At 31.5% G+C, this 19,322-nt stretch overlaps 3 protein-coding genes across 6 annotated transcripts in view; 1 reads left to right on the forward strand and 2 right to left on the reverse strand.

The window, feature by feature from the left end:
• The window catches only part of LOC123012168, a 70,764-nt gene that overhangs the window by 29,110 nt on the left and 22,332 nt on the right, over positions 1–19,322 (reverse strand). The window contains exon 1 of one of the 4 annotated variants that reach the window (XM_044410002.1): positions 12,198–12,309. The exons of the other annotated variants lie outside the window; for them this stretch is intronic. Within the exon in view, the coding sequence (XP_044265937.1) occupies positions 12,198–12,201 (4 nt within the window). The 5' untranslated portion in view covers positions 12,202–12,309. Of the gene's footprint in view, positions 1–12,197; positions 12,310–19,322 lie in introns of those variants that run through there. 4 annotated transcript variants of the gene reach the window in all.
• LOC123012169 (procathepsin L-like) lies at positions 7,879–9,207 on the forward strand. The gene is made up of 3 exons (XM_044410004.1): positions 7,879–8,006; positions 8,058–8,408; positions 8,463–9,207. The coding sequence occupies exons 1-3, from the start codon at positions 7,914–7,916 to the stop codon at positions 9,018–9,020; spliced, it is 1,002 nt and encodes a 333-aa protein (XP_044265939.1). The 5' UTR covers positions 7,879–7,913; the 3' UTR covers positions 9,021–9,207.
• On the reverse strand, positions 12,217–13,692 carry LOC123012171. The gene is made up of 4 exons (XM_044410006.1): positions 13,261–13,692; positions 12,552–13,213; positions 12,404–12,500; positions 12,217–12,353 (listed from the first exon to the last, which is right to left on the reverse strand). Exons 1-3 carry the CDS (start codon positions 13,496–13,498, stop codon positions 12,408–12,410), a joined length of 993 nt encoding a protein of 330 aa, XP_044265941.1. The 5' UTR covers positions 13,499–13,692; the 3' UTR covers positions 12,217–12,353; positions 12,404–12,407.

A 19,322-nucleotide genomic window follows, 5' to 3' on the forward strand; every position in this document is an offset into this window, starting at 1 on the left:
AAAAATACTATAATACATAAGAAATTGCAACTAATTTACAGCTCTTGTTAAAGAAAGTGCTTTACCATTAATTATTAAATTATTATTAACATTAATATTTCTACTAAGTTTAAACGTAGAGGAAACAGACTTGTCAACTTAAAATATTGTGAACGTAATTTAAACTAGTTTATATAGTTTTTTTCTTTTCAACTTCATTACCTCAATCACGTTACAAAAGAGAGTTTTCTCATGAAAAATTTTTTTCATTCCAATTTACACAAAATACAAATCCATCTTATTAAATTTATGCTTTAGCTTGATCTCCTCTCCGACATTTTTCGTTCTCCAAATCTACGAAATTTGAAAACGGGGAGTAAGTTATCAAGCCAAAATTTACATTCAAACTACACTACCATTTGAAGAACCAATAAAATCTCATAATATTTATTTTTCCGACAGTCGGATTTCCCGTCACGTCAATTCTGAACTTGTTTATAAAGGTTTGGGTTCGCCATTCGCCAATGTAATAAATAACTTTATCTCCTCGGTCGGCTTTAGTGGCGGAATTTTCCCCGGCGGTTATTCTGATAACGCTTTCGTGTTACGTTTCCAGTAAAAAGGCTTGTGGCGGTGGTGGTAATACGCCATGTGCATTTGCCCAAAACAAGGCCACTCTTTAAGCTCCGACTTTGTCCTGGCAATTTATAAAGCGCTTGTCATTTTGCAGACAGTCTTAATTCAGCTTAACGAGCCAAGATTATCGAGTAATTTTCCGGAAAGCTTTGGGTTAATTATTGCCGTCTTGGGAAGAGTTTAAACGATTCTTTATGAAGGATTTTTGAAGATTTTTAAATGAGCAAAGTTTTGAAAAGTCATTTGATTCTTTTATTTTATCACCTTAGTTAAAAAAATTTAATTCATTTCAAACAGACCAAATTTATTGTTTGTATAAAAACAAAATGAAGAACGAGCAAATTAAATTTTCTTTTGTTACCCTCCGACCACATACATCTCAAATCATATTTAAAATAAATGAAACTTTGTTGAATTTATCTTTTGAAAAGAAATGCGGTTTCACGTTACAGGGAACTTTCTTGATTCATTTGCATTTTCTCCATTTCGAGCTATTTCTGTCTCCTGAATTATTCCCAACAGTCCTTTGAATAGTAACTTTCAGGATACGCTCACATGCCTGAAAAATCCAATATCCACTACGAATAATTATAGCAAGCTTCAAATCTGTTTCAAAGTATCAAGAAAAATTTTCAATTTGTCGAGAAAACAAAAGCTACTAACCCAAACCCCGATAATTAAACGAAGCTTTCAACTTCGTGAAAGGTTTAGTGACTTGCCGTTTATTTCAAAACGACCAATTCTTTTCAGTGTTACGCGACATAATCCGACTTTCCTAATGAGATCAATAGGTCCTTTGGCGGAAAAAGCCATAGATCCACTAAGGGAGGTCAAGGCCACGCCATTACATCAATACCAACAACATCACATTAAGAAGCTCGCTTGCCTCAACTTGAATTATGAGTAAAATGCTAGAACATTAACGTGATGGAGTGATAAAGCTCAGCTAGTTATGAAATTTCAAAATGAAATGATTTCTTACGAACTGTCTTCAAAAGGCAACACGGATAAAACTAGCATCAATCCTCCACCTGGAATTTATCATCCAAACGCAATTTTAACGAAATTAAAACTTGTGTAACTTGATATGTGACTTTCTATATTGAAGTTGAACTTGTTCAACTTTTGAAATACGTGTGTGAAAGTTGGCGAATGATTTAAGTCGTGTCAGTTTTGTCGGAAAGTTGGAAGTTTTAATTTATTAACGGTATTGTAGTGTAAATTAGGTTTTATTAAAGTTTGGCTGCTGTCAACTAAATTGATTTATCTTCAATAAAATGCCATTGTGAGGGAGAAGTGAAGTTGTCTCATCATCTTTGAACTATTGAAAGTCCTTCCACTCCTAAATGAGAATGTTCGAAGGTCTGTTGTTGAATTCTAATTGCGAAGTTTTGTATTGGCAAGTGACTTTTCAAAGGTGTTTAAGGCTTTTAGAGATGTTTCTTTTGACCTAAGACGAGAATCTCCTTGAGTCTGTAACTATATGATATGATAAAATTATTAAAAACTAAAAGATTGCGATAATTGCAACACAAAACTGAAATTTTGTTTTAGAATACAACATGAAACGAAGTTAAAATGCCTTTGATAATGGAAATAAAGTTTTTACATTAAGAATAATCTGTATGTCAGAACATGTGTATTTTGCAAGAGCCTCTGGCTAATCAGTATAAAAATTAAAAACAGCCTCACAAAAGATAAAGTTAATTTAATCTGTTACAAAGTTATTGAATTAATAGTTGTGATTTTTTACTCATGAAAAGGTAAGCTACGAAAGGTGACAATGAATTACCCATGAGCCGATTTTAAAAGGAATTAGAAAATCAGCTCAAATATTTTCTAGAGTTTGGTTAAGGTATATGGATGACATTCTTGTCATTTTTGATCGTAATAAATGTACCATTGAGCATTTTGTCGAAATTTTCAACAACCGATTGAAAGTATTAATTTCGCCTATGAAAAAGAAGTAGAAGGAAAGTTACCATTTTTAGATACTTTAGTATTTCGAACTAATAACGCATTAGAATTTGATATTTATAGGAAAAACACTAGTACACTTCGCTATATCACCGCTGACTCATCATTGTCCTCAACATAAAATGGCGAGTTTTAACTTTTTAATTCACAGGCTTGTTAATTTTCCCTTGACTCATACAAGGTTTGAAAAAGAGCTCAAAATTATTAAAGATGCAGCGAAGTGTAATGGTTTTGATACTAACATAATTAAGAAAATTGTTCAAAAAGTTAAGTATAGAAAAATGGTCAGTAATTCCACGACTTTTACAAACAAACCAAAGAAAACACAGTTTATAACTTTGCCTTATACTCCCTCAATCTCAAGAAGTTTGAGTAAAATTTTCGAAAATCTTGACTTCCAAGTTGTTTACAACTCTGGCAGAAGTCTCAAAAGTTTTCTTGGCAATCCTAAAGATAAAGTAGGACCTTCAGAAAAGTCGGGGATTTATGAAATTAATTGTAAAGATTGTGAACAAAAATATATTGGGCAAACACCTCGTTCAGTTAACACTAGGTTTAAAGAACACATAGCTCATTTAAGATATAACAGATTTGAAAAATCAAGTGTGGCCCAACATATTTTTGAAAAAAACCATAAAATTAGTGAAACTAATGTAAAAATTATTAGAGTAGTCAATAATTGTAAATTTCTTGACGCTTTCGAGAGTCTTGAAATATTTAAAAATAGAGATAAGCTTATGAATTCAGACAACGGCCCCATACCCTTTTCTCCTCTCTACTCGTTAGTTGGGGGTAGGGAAAGTGAAAGTCGGAAAAATTAGTATATAAGGCATTACCATTGTTAAATTAGTTAGTTTTATTCTCACCTGAGGATGACCACTTTGTGGATGAAACACGTTGTTTTTTAATCGTTGTGTTTAATCGTGTTTTTGTTCATTAATAGTTGTGAGATATTGCACCAGTTTAATGCGAAAGAGCATTTGAAAGTTAATATTCAACAAGAAAAATTCATTAATTTTCAGTCAGCTCCAGCGTTTTTAGAGCCCCTTTTTTAATTTCCTTTCGAGTCAACATTGATTGATAATGTCTATTAGAAGATATTGTGAGAAAAGTGGCTTAGATTACCATTAATAAGGCAACATTTGCAAGTCGAAGGTAATTTACAATATTCGAATCGCGAAACTTCAGCCTAATAGACAGTTTCAACTTCCATTATATTTAGAGTAGTTCGCTGCTTCTTCGTTTATCTTGATCCGTATTGTCGTAGTCTTCGAGTTCGAAGCTCCGTTCTATTATTACGCGTCCATGTATTTATAGCTGATTTTATTATTATTTTGCTTCATCCATTCACAAAAAATTGTGTGCGTATTTACCAGCAGCTGCGGCTATACGGGGCTTTTGTTTTGTATTTTTGGACGATGCGAAAGACTGGAGATAATAATATTTTCAGTTTGACGAAACGAGAAATTAAGTTTGTTTTTATCAGGGATGCATTGTTCTGAAAAGATTTAAGGACGAGTTTAAACAATTCTCCAAAATCATTCTTTTGCTCCATTTCTCATTAATTTCATCGAGATGGCTTTGGAAAATCTGGAATACTTAATTAGTCGACTATTGTGTTTGTATGAAAGGGCCACTGAATAAGTAAATTGCTTCCGGAAATAATTCACTGAAAATTTACTAGGACAACTTGTCCAAAGCTGGAAATTGCTTAATTGCTAATTTAAGGGTGTATTATTTCAGTTTCGACGCCTATGAATAAGTTATTGCTGGTTATCAAAACCTGAATTCTTAAAAAACTTTTTTTGTTTAAAGTACTTAAGTAATAACTAAACCTCGGATTATACGCCCGAAAAATCTGTAAAATATGTCTCAGCGATTTGAAAAAGTTCATTAGTAACCTTTAAATGGTATAATTAAAAAAAATTGTATAGGACATTGATAGATACTAATCTAGTGCATCACCTAAAATTATTTTCAACCATACAGCGTCTCTTGTGTTTTTTTTTTAAATAAAAACACCGTATGTTTCTTTGCATTTGTGGATGTAGCCTTTTAAAACAAGGTTTTTACGCTAAACTTTTATTAGTCGATTTTGTTTAGTTTTAGAAATAAGACATTTTTTTGAACGAAAACATGCACTTTTTAAATATTTATTACACATTAACTAAGACAGCTGCAAAGAAAAAAAAGTACATAATTTAAAGCTGTAGCAAATTTTTAGTGTTTTGCATTTGTAAAGATTAATAAATGAAGAAGTTTGTTAAAAGTTATATAACTTAAAAAATTTAAATAGAACACCTTATTTTTTATTTTTACATCTAATAGATTGATAAATTGTCTATCTAAAAAATAAACTTTAAATGTCTAGAAGTGATAAATGAAAAGATAATTTAACAATTAATTGTAGCAACAATGCCTATCAATATCTGAGCATTCTTGATATTATTATGGCAACCATAGTAATTCCACCACGGATCACTTATACTGAGATTTGAATTATTTTATTGTAAAAATAAAAAATAACGGATTCAGTTTAACACAAATGTGATTATTAAATGATATTTCTTCCATCTCTTGTGCACTTTTTGGGTACTGAAACAATAGTAATTATTTTTTTATGTTTAACGTTAACGATAGTTAATTTAACGTTAGATATCTGTTTAGTTATTGATTATAATCACCTAAAAGTAAATAATTTTAAAAAGACTATTTATTAATCTTTTAAATGAATAAACAATAAATAGGGTGTTCCATTTAAATTTTTTAAGTTATTGAACTTTTAACAAACGCCTTCATTTTTTTATTTTTGTAAATGCGATATACTAAAAAATGTTACAACATTGTAACTTGTACCTTCGTCTTTGCGATAGTAAAAAAATATTTCCAGATGTCTTAGTTTTTGTGTAATACATTTTTAAAAAGTGCATGTTTTTGTCAAAAAACCGTCTTATTTTTAAAACTAAGCAAAATCGACCAATAAAAGTTTAACTTAAAAACAATGTCATAAAAATCTACATCCAAAAACGCTAAGAAACATATTGCACATGGGCGACAACAGTGTCATAAATCACAAAAACTGATTTTCAAGATTTTTAATGCATTATGTGTAAAATTACTCATAGTTTATGCTAAAATAGTGATATAAAAATATTTTGAAAATTGGCCCCTAAATGGTGAAAATAGTTTGACAAATATCTAGGCATTGTATTACGCAAAAAATCTTTAAAGGCAATATCTCGGAATTTAAATTTTAGTACTTGTGACACTGTTGTCGCCGATATGCGATATATACATATAAACTAAGCAAAATCGACTAATAAAAGTTTAACTTAAAAATATTGTCATAAAAATCTACATCCAAAAACGCTAAGAAACATATGGTGTTTTATTTAAAAAAAACACAAGTTGGTATTGTAACTTATTTTTGAGACATCCTGTATAGTTGAAAATAATTTTAGGCGATGGACTAGATTAGTATTTATCAATGTCCTATACAATTTTTTTTTAATTTCACCATTTAAAGGTCACTAATGGCTTACTTCTCATTGGATCCTCTTGGTATGGAAACGATGAACAAAAACACAATTAAACCCGTTTATTCTCACCTGAGGATGACCACTTGTGATTGAAACGCGTTGTGTTTGAAATAAAAGTTTGGTGTGATAGGAATCGTATTTTTGTTCGTCACTAATGGACTTTTTCAACTCGCCGGGACAGCCTATAATGCACGTTTTTTCACAAAAATGTGCACAAGATATTAAGAAATATGCTCGATAGGCAAAACTTTTAAGAACAAAAAAATCAAAGTGTGGATAAATTTTTATCCTCGAGTACACTAAACTTTGTGTTTTCGGCATCTTGAACAGCACACGATAAGCCCCGAAAGGGAAAAAATAAATTGGATTAAAATTCATCTGCAGGCAACTACTTATCCGAATGGAAGGATTATAGCAATACCAGGTGAATAAAAAGTATGGAACCAAAAGTTTTTTGCTTAAACTATTTATTTTTTGAAAAAACTAATTGATGAAAGTATAAAAATGTGATGTTTTATTCTCTTTTGTTTTTGAGTTCTCCATTTTATTTTTTACCTTAATTATTTTAAATGAAAACCCACTAAAAAACCATTATTCTCATGAAGATTTTGATTTAAGAATTACAACTATCTACTTTATATTAAATTTAAAAAACAAATATTTTTTTTACATATTTAAATTGCAATTTTGACAAAAAAATCACATAACTCAAAGACAAAACAAAATTCCGTTCTCGAAATACGTTCATATTTTTTATATTATGTACTTTAATTTACATTAATTATTATTTTCTAAAGTCAAATAATAAAAAAAACTGCTTGGTTCCATACCTTATATTCACCCTGTATAAAACAAATTAAAAAAGGCAACACTCAGCAGGATACTAATTCTTTGAGTCCGGCTTACGAATTAACGGTTGTTTTCTTTTTAACATATTTTGAAAACGAATCATTTTTTTAAACTCTCCAATTTTTAACTTGAACTGAAATTTTTAATGGAAATTTGGTATTTGAAGAAAGTATGCACAACTTAACTTGATCTGAGATTCTTAATCGGAAATTTGTGATTTTAAGAAAATATGCACACATATCCAATATTTCCTAAATATGCACGAAACTGCCAATATATGCATTTTTTAATTGGCTTATACGAGTATTAACTAAAAAACGTTAGATGTGCATAGAAAACTTACAATTTTGTTGATATACCTCTTAATAACAAATATGCATTTTGCATATAATCCGAGCCTTAGTAACTCTTGCGTAGTAGTATCGAGAGTTAAAATCCTACAAATCCTAAGATTTACGAGTAAAAATGAAAAACAATCTCTTTAAATGTTTATAAGTTCATAGAGAATCTCAACATTAGTTCGTAATTACTTAATTCTTAAGATAAGCCCCGTGTGGTCATTTAAGCAATTTTCTACGAATAAGATTTAACTCGATGTAAACACAGAAAATCGTCCCTAATTAAACGTGTTTAGATTGTTAACAATAATGTTAATCGTGTGTTGATTCATGATTAGATTACAATTTAAGCGAAATTGAAACGTTTCGTAACTTTCGTAACAATTCTTTTTGAATGCCTAAATCTCTTCAATTGTTTCTTTGTAATAAAAAGCACCCCAAGTTTATTTAAATTCTTTACATATTGTATTAAATTAAGACCTGGTTTTAACAAATAATGCAATTTGTTGATACCGGAAAAGTAAAATACATCTTGTAAATACTTCTGTTTGGTATAAATAAGCCACAAGCTGCTACATGCGGCATTGTTTTGAAAATGAATGCTTTAACATTTTTCTTTTTATGTTTCTACACATCCAGTGCACTTTTGCCAGAGTATCTGGTGGAAGAAGAATGGAATAAATTTAAGGTAAGTCAACTTCCATATTGTCAAATAAATATATTACAATTTTAATAATAGGCTATGCACGCCAGGGCGTTTTTCGACCCTTTGGAAGAAAGTCTCCGCAAATCAATCTTCATAAAGAATTTAGAAATCGTTGAAGAACACAACGAAAAATATCAAAACGGTTCCGAAACCTACGAAATGGGTATCAACAAATTCAGCGATTTCACTGAAGAAGAACTAACCAACTTAACAGGACTCCAACTCCCTCTTGAAATCGAACAACCCCTTATTAACATTACAGAAGAATCATTGTTTTTCTCTTTAGGTAGAAGCCTTCCAGCATCGTTTGATTGGAGGCAACGAGGTGGTGTTACCCCGGTCAAAAACCAAGGTCAATGTGGTTCCTGTTGGGCTTTCGCAACCGTTGGTTTTTTATCAGTGTTTAAATTTTCATTTATACGTATATTTATATTTCAGCTTGGTGCCATTGAATCCCATTATAAAATCCGTTTCAAACGTACAGTCAGTCTAAGCGAACAACAGTTAGTGGATTGTGTAGGAAGAGGAGGCGGTTGTGGTGGTGGTTGGATGCCAACAGCTTACTCTTATATTGCAAGAAATAAAGGTGTGAATTATAACAGAGACTACCGTTATCAAGCCAGAAATGGTAAATGTAGATACAGTTCATCGAAACCTCACATAACCATTCGAGGCTATGCTGCTATTAATAATAATCAAAACGAAGAGGCAGTAAGAAAGATGGTGGCTACTAAGGGACCCGTTTCAGTAGCCATTCACGTCGACACTCGCACATTTAACAGTTATAAATCGGGGGTTTACAATAACCCTTCTTGTAGAGGTGTTTTAAACCATGCTGTCGTAATAGTCGGCTATGGAAGAGAAAGAGGCTTGGACTATTGGTTGGTGAAAAATTCTTGGGGTTCAACTTGGGGACAAGGAGGTTATATCAAAATGGCGCGAAATAGAAGAAACCAGTGTGGGATTGCAACACATGCCAGTTACCCGGTTTTCTAAAAATTTTACTTCCACCATTTTTTAGTGTATAGATAAGTAAATATCACCTTAAGTGAACTATAATGCTGTATAATGAATTCATCAATAACGATATAGTTTATATTTTGTTACTGTGTAGAAAATATCAGCAGGGCCAAAAAGTTATTGTTTTAAAAGTAATAACAGTAAAGTTGTTTATAAAATAAAAAGATTTACATTAAAAGATTAATTCCAATAGTATAATAGTTATTTAAGTATAAAGGAAAATAATGTCGTGATAATATCCGAGGCAAGCGTGTACGAGCCGAGGCAAAGCCGGGTCCAAGAATTTAGCAAAATGTGCGAGACACTAGTCAAAGACGCTTCATAAGCGGAGATTCGTCACTTATAGTATTACATTTTTTTCAGTTGGTTTTTCACATTGATCTGTGGTTGTTGCATTATTAAATAATTCCTGGTAAACTTTAAATCGAAACAAAACGAACCTAATTTGGTTTGCAGAGCACTATCCCTTTTCCGACAAAATTTTATCCTTGGTAGTATCAAATGAGTACATGTTGGAAAAAATATTACAAAAATTCTTTGTTTAACCGTTTTCCAAATAAGATTTATTAAAGTTATTTGCGAGGTAAAGCGTACGCCACTGATGTGTTTGTAAGTAGTATTAGCACAGGTAGTGGAAACTATGGTATTAATTTGATGAAAATATACTTGATCATTGCAACAATTCATAAACGCCGGAAGTGGCACGGATCAAGGGGGCTTTGCCCCTAAAAAATATAAACGTAAAAAGGGTACAGTTTGTCTCCATTTATCCTTGGGAAGCAGTGATAAATTTTTGTCGGTCTATTTAAGAATCACCCTATATGTTCTCCATTATAGTTTATTACATAGCGAGATGGGATATGCTTCATTAGCAAGACGAAACCGTTACTTTGCGGACCCATGTTTATTAAGATTTTTTTGTTTGTTTTGGTCCATACTATTACCTCCTGAAATATTTTACAACCTTTTTTTAACACCCTGTATTTAAGGTTTTTATTGCAAGTGTTTGGGTTTACTGAGAAAGAAAGCAGTATCAAATGAAAATAATAACAGGTAAGGTAGGTGGTAGTGCAATACCTAATTGATAGTCCAATTTTTTAGAAGAACTATAATTTAGTTCAAAGAAAATGTAAGCATTTTTTTTGAGTTATTGCTTTATTTCATTTACTAGTAAATTAGTGGGTGTTTCTATTTACTAAACTGACAAATACACAGCTAACTCAGTGGCGTACAAGGAAAGCTTTAATAAAAAAGTAGTTAGTGCATGAGAAATACATGGTGCCATTTAAATCGCCACACTTTTCAGAATGCATTTACTGTATGAAATAGGGGAGTATTATGGCTCTAAATTTGTCAGTAGTGTCCAGTTGCTACCAATATTCTTTTTTTATACAAAAATTAAATATATTTGTGAAATATTTTATCTCATAAAACACGCATGCGACGTTACCAGTGGCAATTGAAATGGCACGTGGTGTAATTGAAAATGTGATCGTTTTTTTAAGAATGTTTTGTGTTCTGCATTTTTTATTTTAATGATAGCCTACCACAACTTTCTTTCCCAAAAATCAAATTCTATTTGACCTATACCTAGTTGTAATTCTTATACAGGGTGTTCCAATGAAGCCACCCCGAATATCTCAGAAACTAAAAAGATTTTGCAAAAACGCCGAAACAGAGCGATTTTGTATCTGAGGGGGACATTTTTTAAATCGCCTTCAGTAACCTTTTAACCCCCATGCACCCCAATTTTAAAAATTTAAATAGCACTACCCTACTTGTAGCACATCAAATGAAAGCTATTTTAACAAGCTTTTTAAAACTTTTTACCAAAATTGAATCAGACCATCCATTCATGAGATACAGGGTGTTCTAATAAAAACGATCCAGAAAGAATTTGCAAAAAAAACGAAACAGGTTAATTTTGGATTTAAAAAAGACATTTTTTGACACAATTTTAAAGCACCCCCTTTATCATTTCCCACCTCAGTTTCGAAATTTCAAATGACACCCACTCACTTGCGACATATGAAATAAAAGTGTTTTTAACATGTTCTTTGAACCTTTTTTCTAAAGTTGAATGGGATTATCTATTCATAAGATATTCGCAAAAATAATGTTTCTAATTAGTAATTACTTCTAATAAAAACTATTAAAATAAATTACACGAAACATACTAATATTGTTATAAGTATTATTGAATCTGTAACAAACTTATTTTTATTTCTTTATTTTATTGCCAAAATAATCGGACTAAAAGACAGGGGGTAATAACGTTTCTTATAATTTAATGTAAGTATCTAAAAAATAGCAATATAGTTCTTAAGTTTCTTTATACATACTGAAAGATTAGTTTTTTTGCCGATATTTTATGTATGTATAAAAATAATTTCATTTTGGAAAAAAGAGAGCAATTTAAAAGTGTTTTCATTTTTCGTATCACTAGTGGTTAGTGCTACTTGACATTTTAGAGTTAAGTGACATAGAGGTTAAAAGGTTAGTGAAGGTGGTTTTAAAATTGCGTCAAAAAATGTCCCTTTTAAAAACAAAATTAACCTGTTTCTGGTTTTTTTTGCAATTTTTTTCTAAGATGGTTCGTTTCTATTAGAACACTCTGTATCTCATGAATGGATGGTCTGATTCAATTTTGGCAAAAAGTTTTGAAAACGTTGCTAAAATAGCTTTCATTTGATGTGCCACAAGTAGGGTAGTGCCATTTAAATTTTTAAAGTTTGAGTGCGTGGGGGTTAAGGGGTTACTGTGGGTGCTTTAAAAATTACGTCAAAAAATGTCCCTCTCGGAAACAAAATCGAGCTGTCTCAGCGTTTTTGCAAAGTCTTTTTAGTTTCTGAGATATTCGAGGTGGCTCGTTTTCATTGAAACTGTCTATGTCGAAAAAATTTCATAGTAAATTGCAATTTAAAAAATTAATTTATCATGCAGAGTTTAAAAGCAAAAATCTCCTTCATGCCTAAATAAGTGTATGCAAAGCGGGGACTCGACTATGGGGTCGTGTTTTGATTTATTTGACGTTTTACGCTTAAATGTATATTTATGTTGCACTGAGCAAATTGATGTAAGAATATGAAGTTCGAATTACCTAAAACAAGAAATACAAGTATCAAATGCAAGGATTAAACAGAATTTACATACCCATAAGAGCAGTACATGAGACATATAAGAAAACGGTCCAGCATAAATATAAATGGGTGTCCGAGCTCGAATAATAATCATAAGTACAGCCTTTTGAAAATCAACGTCTTTTTCGTACCATGTGCTGTCGTAAACCTTATCTCCAACAGATAAACACTGCAAGAAACACTTAATTCTGGAATTTACGAAGGAAAGGTAATACCTACCGCATCAAGCAAAGATTGAGACGTCACACATAAGATAGCAGTAGATTGGAACCATCCCAAGAAGAGGAATACTGATGAATATAGATGACTCGACGAACTCTGGGATTAAATGTTGTAAAATTATTATTGAATATTTGTCGAAATTTACCTGCATCGTAGAAACCCCAATACAACCAAAAAGAATACCAGCACAGAAAACAATAACTGATAAACTATAGCGATATGTGTCACTCATCATTTTCCCAATCTCGAAAATGAGCAAATGATATTCCACCCACTCTTTCAATTTGTGCTGCCTAATTGCGATATCGTCCTCATTAGCAATATCTGAGAACAAATCTTTCAATTGTTCGATTCTTATAATCAGATGTTCCATTGATTCAACATAGATGAACGACACAAAACCCGCGCATCCCAGATTTACGAAACAACAATAACTCTCCAAAAATATAACCACTTGCTTCATCGGATATTCACTGTAGGAGAAAGGGGCCCAAATGTTAGTCACCAGTCCACAAACTTTCGTTCGGTTCATTTCTTGGTTGACCTTTTCACAAGATTGTGAAAAAATAATTGGGCAAATAAAAACACCACCAGTGGCAATAGTTAGAATGATAATACAGTACAATAAAAGAAAATTAAGTTTTCTAATACGTTCGTCAAAAAAGCGCGGTAATCCAAATGTTGAAAAATCAGACAGCAAGTCTACAATGCGGATCACTTCATTACGTTTCACCATAAAACAAACTACAAAATATATCACTCCAAATTGACTAGTTGTCGTTTCAATGGCATCTATATCGTTTGTCCCTAAGAAAAATTGTCAAAAAAAAGAGTTTCACTGACCCAAAACTCACCAAATTTTCCATAAACCACCAAGTAACCAAGGCTTCCAAATAAAAGAATAGAACTTGAAAGGAGAATGAAGCACCCCAGAATTTGTGAGTCATCACCTTCTGCTTTTGGCCACAATCTCATCAAGGTTAAAAAGCGAAGAGATCTTTTCATTATAGCGTACCTCATTATTGCGGACAATATTAATATATTAGTCTTATATGCAAGCATGAGCAGAACTGAAGTAATTCTTTTGCTCATACTTTGCCTCAAGCTTTTCCTTTTAATATTCAATAACGACTGCTAGTAATTTAAATATTCTATTAAAAATTAAATGCTTTAATTCGCGACTTCTTATTTTAATATTTTATGGAAAATTAATTGTAATGAATAATGATGGATGCTGTCCGGTTGACAGTAACACAATTCCAACTATTACAAAAAAGTCAAAAAGCCCGAAAGCCATAAAATAATTAAAATTGTATTTAAAAAACCACACAGGTGTAAAATTCTCATGTTTTGTATCTTTGCGTGCCAATTGAATTTTAATATTTATAACCAAAACTAAATATATTCTGCATCCTTGTAAGCAAGAAATGACGTGTTGCATGCTAAATGGCTACTAATAATATACTTATTTGCTCACCTTAACACGTGTTCTTTCCTTACGACCGATATTTTAATATTTTAGAAACGAATTAAAAATTTAACTTGAAGAAAATTCCAGAAGCAATAAACATCAGACCGACACTTGAATTTATCTTTAAAACTCCCAAAAGAAAATGTGGCTCATATCTTTATGTGCTATTTTACCCTTTTTCTCTTGTATCAATTTTTGGAAATAACATTTTTATTATTATTACTACATATTCTCAAATGGTGATGAATACATGATCTACGGCCAAAAATAGAACCCAAAAATTTAACTTTGAAGAGCTGGATCTAGTGAAAAAAGGTTCCAACAAGTTTTTTTTATGGGAACTTTTAACTCAGTTGTCTTTTCTCACCACCCAATGATTGGTCCAAGACTGCGCCTGCGCCGCACGCTCTGGACCCCCTGTTGTGGTGGGGTTGACAGTAGTAAAAAGTAAGAAGGTTAACCATCCTAATGCTTGCTTTACAATTTTATAATTAGGACGTTTGGCTCAAACCCAATAAAAAATCTATAACTTTTAAGTTAAATCCGGTAGTAAACCAGAGGGAAAACATATATCATAAATCAGTGGAACCCACCCGGACCGACAAACCGAAAAAACAATCAGTTTTTAACAGGGTTGGGTTACTTACTTTCTTCTTGTCTGAAAGGGAAGAGACGAGTTGGTTCTCAAATTCTGTAATCCTTACTAAATCGACGCCAAATGTCAATACAATATACCTAGAGTCGGAAAAGAATAATTGTTCGTTGGCGAGTTAAGTACTTTTCAAAAATTGATAAATACGGCTGCTAAGGAAATAAATTGTATAGGTACAAATTATACTGGTACAGCAAAATTTTAATTGTCTAAATCTGGCTTGAAGGAACATAATTAATTGCGTTAACAAGCTATGATTATGAAATAGCAATAGCAATGACAGTTTGTAAAAATACAAATCCAAAACGTCATGCCGCGTCTTACAGAAACACAAAAAGCAATAATAACGGTTCATTTGCGAGATAGACGAAGTATTCGTCAAATTGACAATGAATTAAATATTAGCAAAAGTACAGTTTTGTTGGCTAAACGAAAAGTTGAGGAGTTTGGGCGTATTATAAGAAAACCCGGTTCTGGACGTCATAAAATTACAACGGCAGCAAAAAATAATTTGCTGGTTGATTTTCTCAGAGAGAATCCTTTTAAGAGCGCAATATCTGCAAAAGAGGCAACAAATTTTCCAGCATCAGTTGAACCGCACGTCGAAGAATTAGAGACACCGGGCTAAGAAGTCGCTGTGCTGCAAACAAAAATTTTTTATCAGAACAAAATAAACAAAGAAGATGTCAGTGTGAATATTTGAATCAAAATGTTTTGTGGGAAAGTGTCATCTTCTCCGACGAGAAAACTATTAAATCCTACCATAACGGATGTGTTCATGTGTACAGACCAGTAGGATCTAGATATAATCCACGATACACTCGAAAAGTAAACCGAAGTGGTCATTTTTCAGTAAATGTATGGGGTTGGATAGGTATTAAAGGTCCAGGTATATGCGCAATACTCTGGAAGAGCGACTTAATGCCGTAGTTTATCATCGAGTTTTGGAGGAACGTATGTTACCTTCAGTTCTGCCGGTTTTTGGGGAAAATTTTACATTTCAGCATGAAAGAACTTAAGTTTTTGTCATAACATTTTTGTAATTATTTTAAAATTAAAGGACAACTGTCCAGTTCATCGGGCAAGAATCGTTAATGAATATTTAGAAAACGAAGAAATTAATGTCTTGCTTTGGCCGCCCAAAAGCCCTGACTTAAACCCGATAGAAAATATTTGGGGTACAATGGTTAATACTATGAAAGCAGAGAACTTTCGTCCACAAAAAGAAATGGAACTGCGACAGAAAATTGTCGAAACCTAAGAGCAGATTACTCCTGAATTAACGAGAAAATTAGTTCAATCAATGTCACAACGTTTACAAAACGTAATAGAAAAAAATGGAGAAATGACGAAGTACTGAAATTAATCCAAACGCTTTAAATATTGAAAAATTTTCTAATAAAATAAGTCAATCTTCGTTTGTCTTTTCAGTTAAAATTAAAGTAATTGCTCTGTATTTTGAAATCTTTGTGGTGTTATAAATTAAGTAGAAAATGTGGGCATTTTTTTTTACTTCATGTTTATGTTTTATTCGTCTGTAATCTTAAAAATTCTTCAAAGTTCTCAGACAACGCAGTCTATCACAAATTTATCATTTTATTCGTGAAACTTGTTTTCAAGAACCGATTTAATGCCTATTTAAGAATCATATGACATATTTGGCATTACCATGACAAATACTTAACCTTTAGGTACTCAAAAATAGTGTCTAAATCAAAATTTGAATTTTAGAAGTGTCTACAGTAACACACTGTACCAGTATATTTTGACTTCAATGGTACATAGATAAAACGTGGTTTGATACCCGTGACGTAAAAACAAAAGACGTCTCTTCTCTTGAAAATACTGCCAACTCGTGTTATAATTCTCCACCCAGAAAGTGATAGAAAATAGTTTACTACAAGAAGGTTAGGTTAACGTCCTTAGTTTACTAGGTATCATCTGTCAAAAACATAAAAAACTGCATCGCTGATTATCATGAAGATATGATTGCTGTCTTGTTTGAAGAATGGTGTGAAAATAAATTTCCAAATATTTCGAACAGAGGACACAGTCCAGTTTTTGCGAAAACATAATGTTTACATTCCGGCAGAAGCAAAAACAAAGAAACAATTGTTGCTTTTAGTAAAAATTCAAAGTTTTTAAAAGAAGTGTGCTGTTGATGAAATAGCTAAAACTAATGGGTTTGAAATTTGGCAGTTTTCTCCATATTTCTGGCCCCTATAAGGGCCTATTCTGTAAATACTTATTAAAAAATAAAGGTACCTTTAAATTTAAATATTCAAACCCCCAAATTTAAAAAAGCTATGCATAAAATTAAATGCTCATTTAAAAATATATTTTTTAAACGGACCCTTTAAAATATTCGGCTTTCATCGTATTAAATTGAGCAAAGGTTATTATCTTGTTATAAATGAACTACTTTTGCAGGTTTTAAATGGTGAGCCGACTACAAAAAAAAGTCAAGCCAGTTTTATTTGTCATTTTATTTCGACAAGGCTCCGCAAAAAACGTTCAAAATGCTTAAAGAAAGATTGGCACAAACGACAAAAGCGCAGAAAGGGGTGCTAGTGTCTTTTCTTGAAGAAATAAGTTCTTATTATCTGCGAAGGTCAATCTAAATGAATTACAAAACACTAAAAATGCATGGAATATCTTAGCCAACAAACTTTATAACGTTCCAGGTGGTGCTAAAATGAATGTTAAGGAATGGAAAGAAGTGAGTAATTCACAAATTCTTCTCAATTGACAATTATTTGTTTACTCACACAAAATTTTCGTTTTTTTTTACATTGGTCTACTTTTATTATCATTGGGACAGTTCGAAGAATTCACTAGACATAAGGCAATAAGCCACAAGACATATTTGGCACTGAAGGAGGTCCTAAAAAGGCCGGATAGTTAAAAGCTATACAAGAAAGGCTATTGGCATTAAGAAGACCTGATCTGCCTGAAATGAGAATTCCGCCGATTGAAGAACTTCCAATCATTTTTGAAATTAATAATGATGTATGTAGGGATATGAAATCCATATTTATTATTAAAAGTAGAACATATTCAAGTATATACTGAAAATTTTATCGATTTGAAACCACAGGCAGGACCATCAAATAATGAAGCCGAAAATATATACATCTATTGACATAGTAAGAACCAAACATTTAAATAAAAAAGAACAAACTACTTAAATCTACAAATTTTGCAGCTTGATATCACAGATGTGATATCAAGCTAGCGATGTGGATCCAAACACATAAGGTGTGCACATTTTAGATCAAACTCATTCTAAAAAAATCCAAAATAAGAAAATTCTGAAATGTTTGGAATCCTTGGCCAGTAATATTTTTTGCTACAATAGTATGGTTGACCTGGATATAAAGGATGTTCTTCTGGGGGAAAAATAATTTTAATATGTGTACAGTCAATAATTCTAATCGCATTAGAAAAATTGGGATTGTCTTCTTGAAAACGCATTTTTATTCTATTTTGATCAGGAAATTTTATCCAAGTATTAATTAATCCTCGAATAATTACATTGGTCACCTCATTAATATTCCTACTTAAACTAGGCTTGCTCTGTGACATCGAGTAACTATATGTCCTATTCCAGTAAGGTAACTACCATGCCCAAAGAAGTACAATGCACTTAAAACTCTAAGGTATTCTAGTATTTCGTTGTGCCCTTTGCATAACCGGCCGCAGTGCATTGACTAAATCTTGAAAACAAAATTTATTTAAACGAAATAATTTCAAAAATGAAGCATCATTCAAAGTAAATGGATTTGTGGTATCCCCTAAGTGACGCTGATAAATTCTGTTTTCTACTCTGTTTCTTCTAATGTCTTCTTTATAAGCAATAATTAAACGAAGAAATCCATCAAACGTCATTGTTTATAATATACTCCTACCACTGATTTGGATTTTTCTACACTGACAACTGACAATTGTCTCCTTTATTATTTTAAATTCTACCCACAAAGTACCCTTTAAAAATTAAACATTTAAAGGTGAAGAATAAAGGGGGTATTTAAAATTTTAACAGGAAAGATACATACAGAATAGCATCAAAATATTAAATGTGATTTAAAATTGTAAACACCCTTTAAAATTGTTTGTATGTTTACAGAATAGGCCCTTATAGAACTCATTAAACAAAATATTTGGCAATATAACAACAACTCACAAAGTTCTCTTGCAGTGATAGCTTTAATCAGGTGGGAAGTAACAAAAATAATTCAAGATAAGTGGAAAAATTATGTAAACTATGAAAAACTATAGAAAATTATTTTAAAGCAACACCGCCCCAACAGATTGAAATTAATGTTGTGACACTGAGTATGATGATTAATAAAATAATATACAGGGTGAATATAAAGTATGAAACCAAGCGGTTTTATTTTTAATCATTTGCCTCCAGAAATAGTAATTAATATAAATTAAAGTAATATAAAAAATGTGATCGTATTTTCAGAACGAAATTTTGTTTTGTTTCTGAGTTATGCGATTTTTCTTTGTCAAAATTGTAATTTATGTGAAAAAATTTTTTTGAAAAAATTAAATGTAAAGCAGATAGTTGTAATCATTAGAGTATAGCTTTTATGAGAAAAAGGATTTTATAGTGGGTTTCCATTAAAAATTTTTTTTTTTTTGAAGAACTCAAAAACAAAAGGAAATTTCGAAAAAAATTATTCTTGTTAAATCATCACATTTTTATAGTAGTTTATCACTCATCAATTAGTTTAAAAAAAAAATAAGTAGTTTAAGCAAAAAACGTTTGGTTCCATACTTTTTAT

Source organism: Tribolium madens, unplaced genomic scaffold (assembly GCF_015345945.1).
Source record: "Tribolium madens isolate multiple individuals breed KSU strain unplaced genomic scaffold, Tmad_KSU_1.1 Scaffold_91;HRSCAF=231;Tcas5.2_LG7, whole genome shotgun sequence".
Lineage (NCBI taxonomy): Eukaryota > Metazoa > Arthropoda > Insecta > Coleoptera > Tenebrionidae > Tribolium > Tribolium madens.

Bases quoted from the DNA above. Each gene is read 5' to 3' on its own strand.
- LOC123012169 (XM_044410004.1), top strand. From the start codon at position 7,914: ATGAATGCTTTAACATTTTTCTTTTTATGTTTCTACACATCCAGTGCA. The intron at 8,007-8,057 runs GTAAGTCAACTT...TTTTAATAATAG, and splicing joins AAGAATGGAATAAATTTAAG to GCTATGCACGCCAGGGCGTT. The intron at 8,409-8,462 runs GTTGGTTTTTTA...TTTATATTTCAG, and splicing joins CCTGTTGGGCTTTCGCAACC to CTTGGTGCCATTGAATCCCA.
- LOC123012171 (XM_044410006.1), bottom strand. From the start codon at position 13,498: ATGAGCAAAAGAATTACTTCAGTTCTGCTCATGCTTGCATATAAGACT. The intron at 13,214-13,260 runs GTGAGTTTTGGG...AATTTTTCTTAG, and splicing joins GGTGGTTTATGGAAAATTTG to GGACAAACGATATAGATGCC. The intron at 12,501-12,551 runs GTAAATTTCGAC...TTAATCCCAGAG, and splicing joins TTGGGGTTTCTACGATGCAG to TTCGTCGAGTCATCTATATT.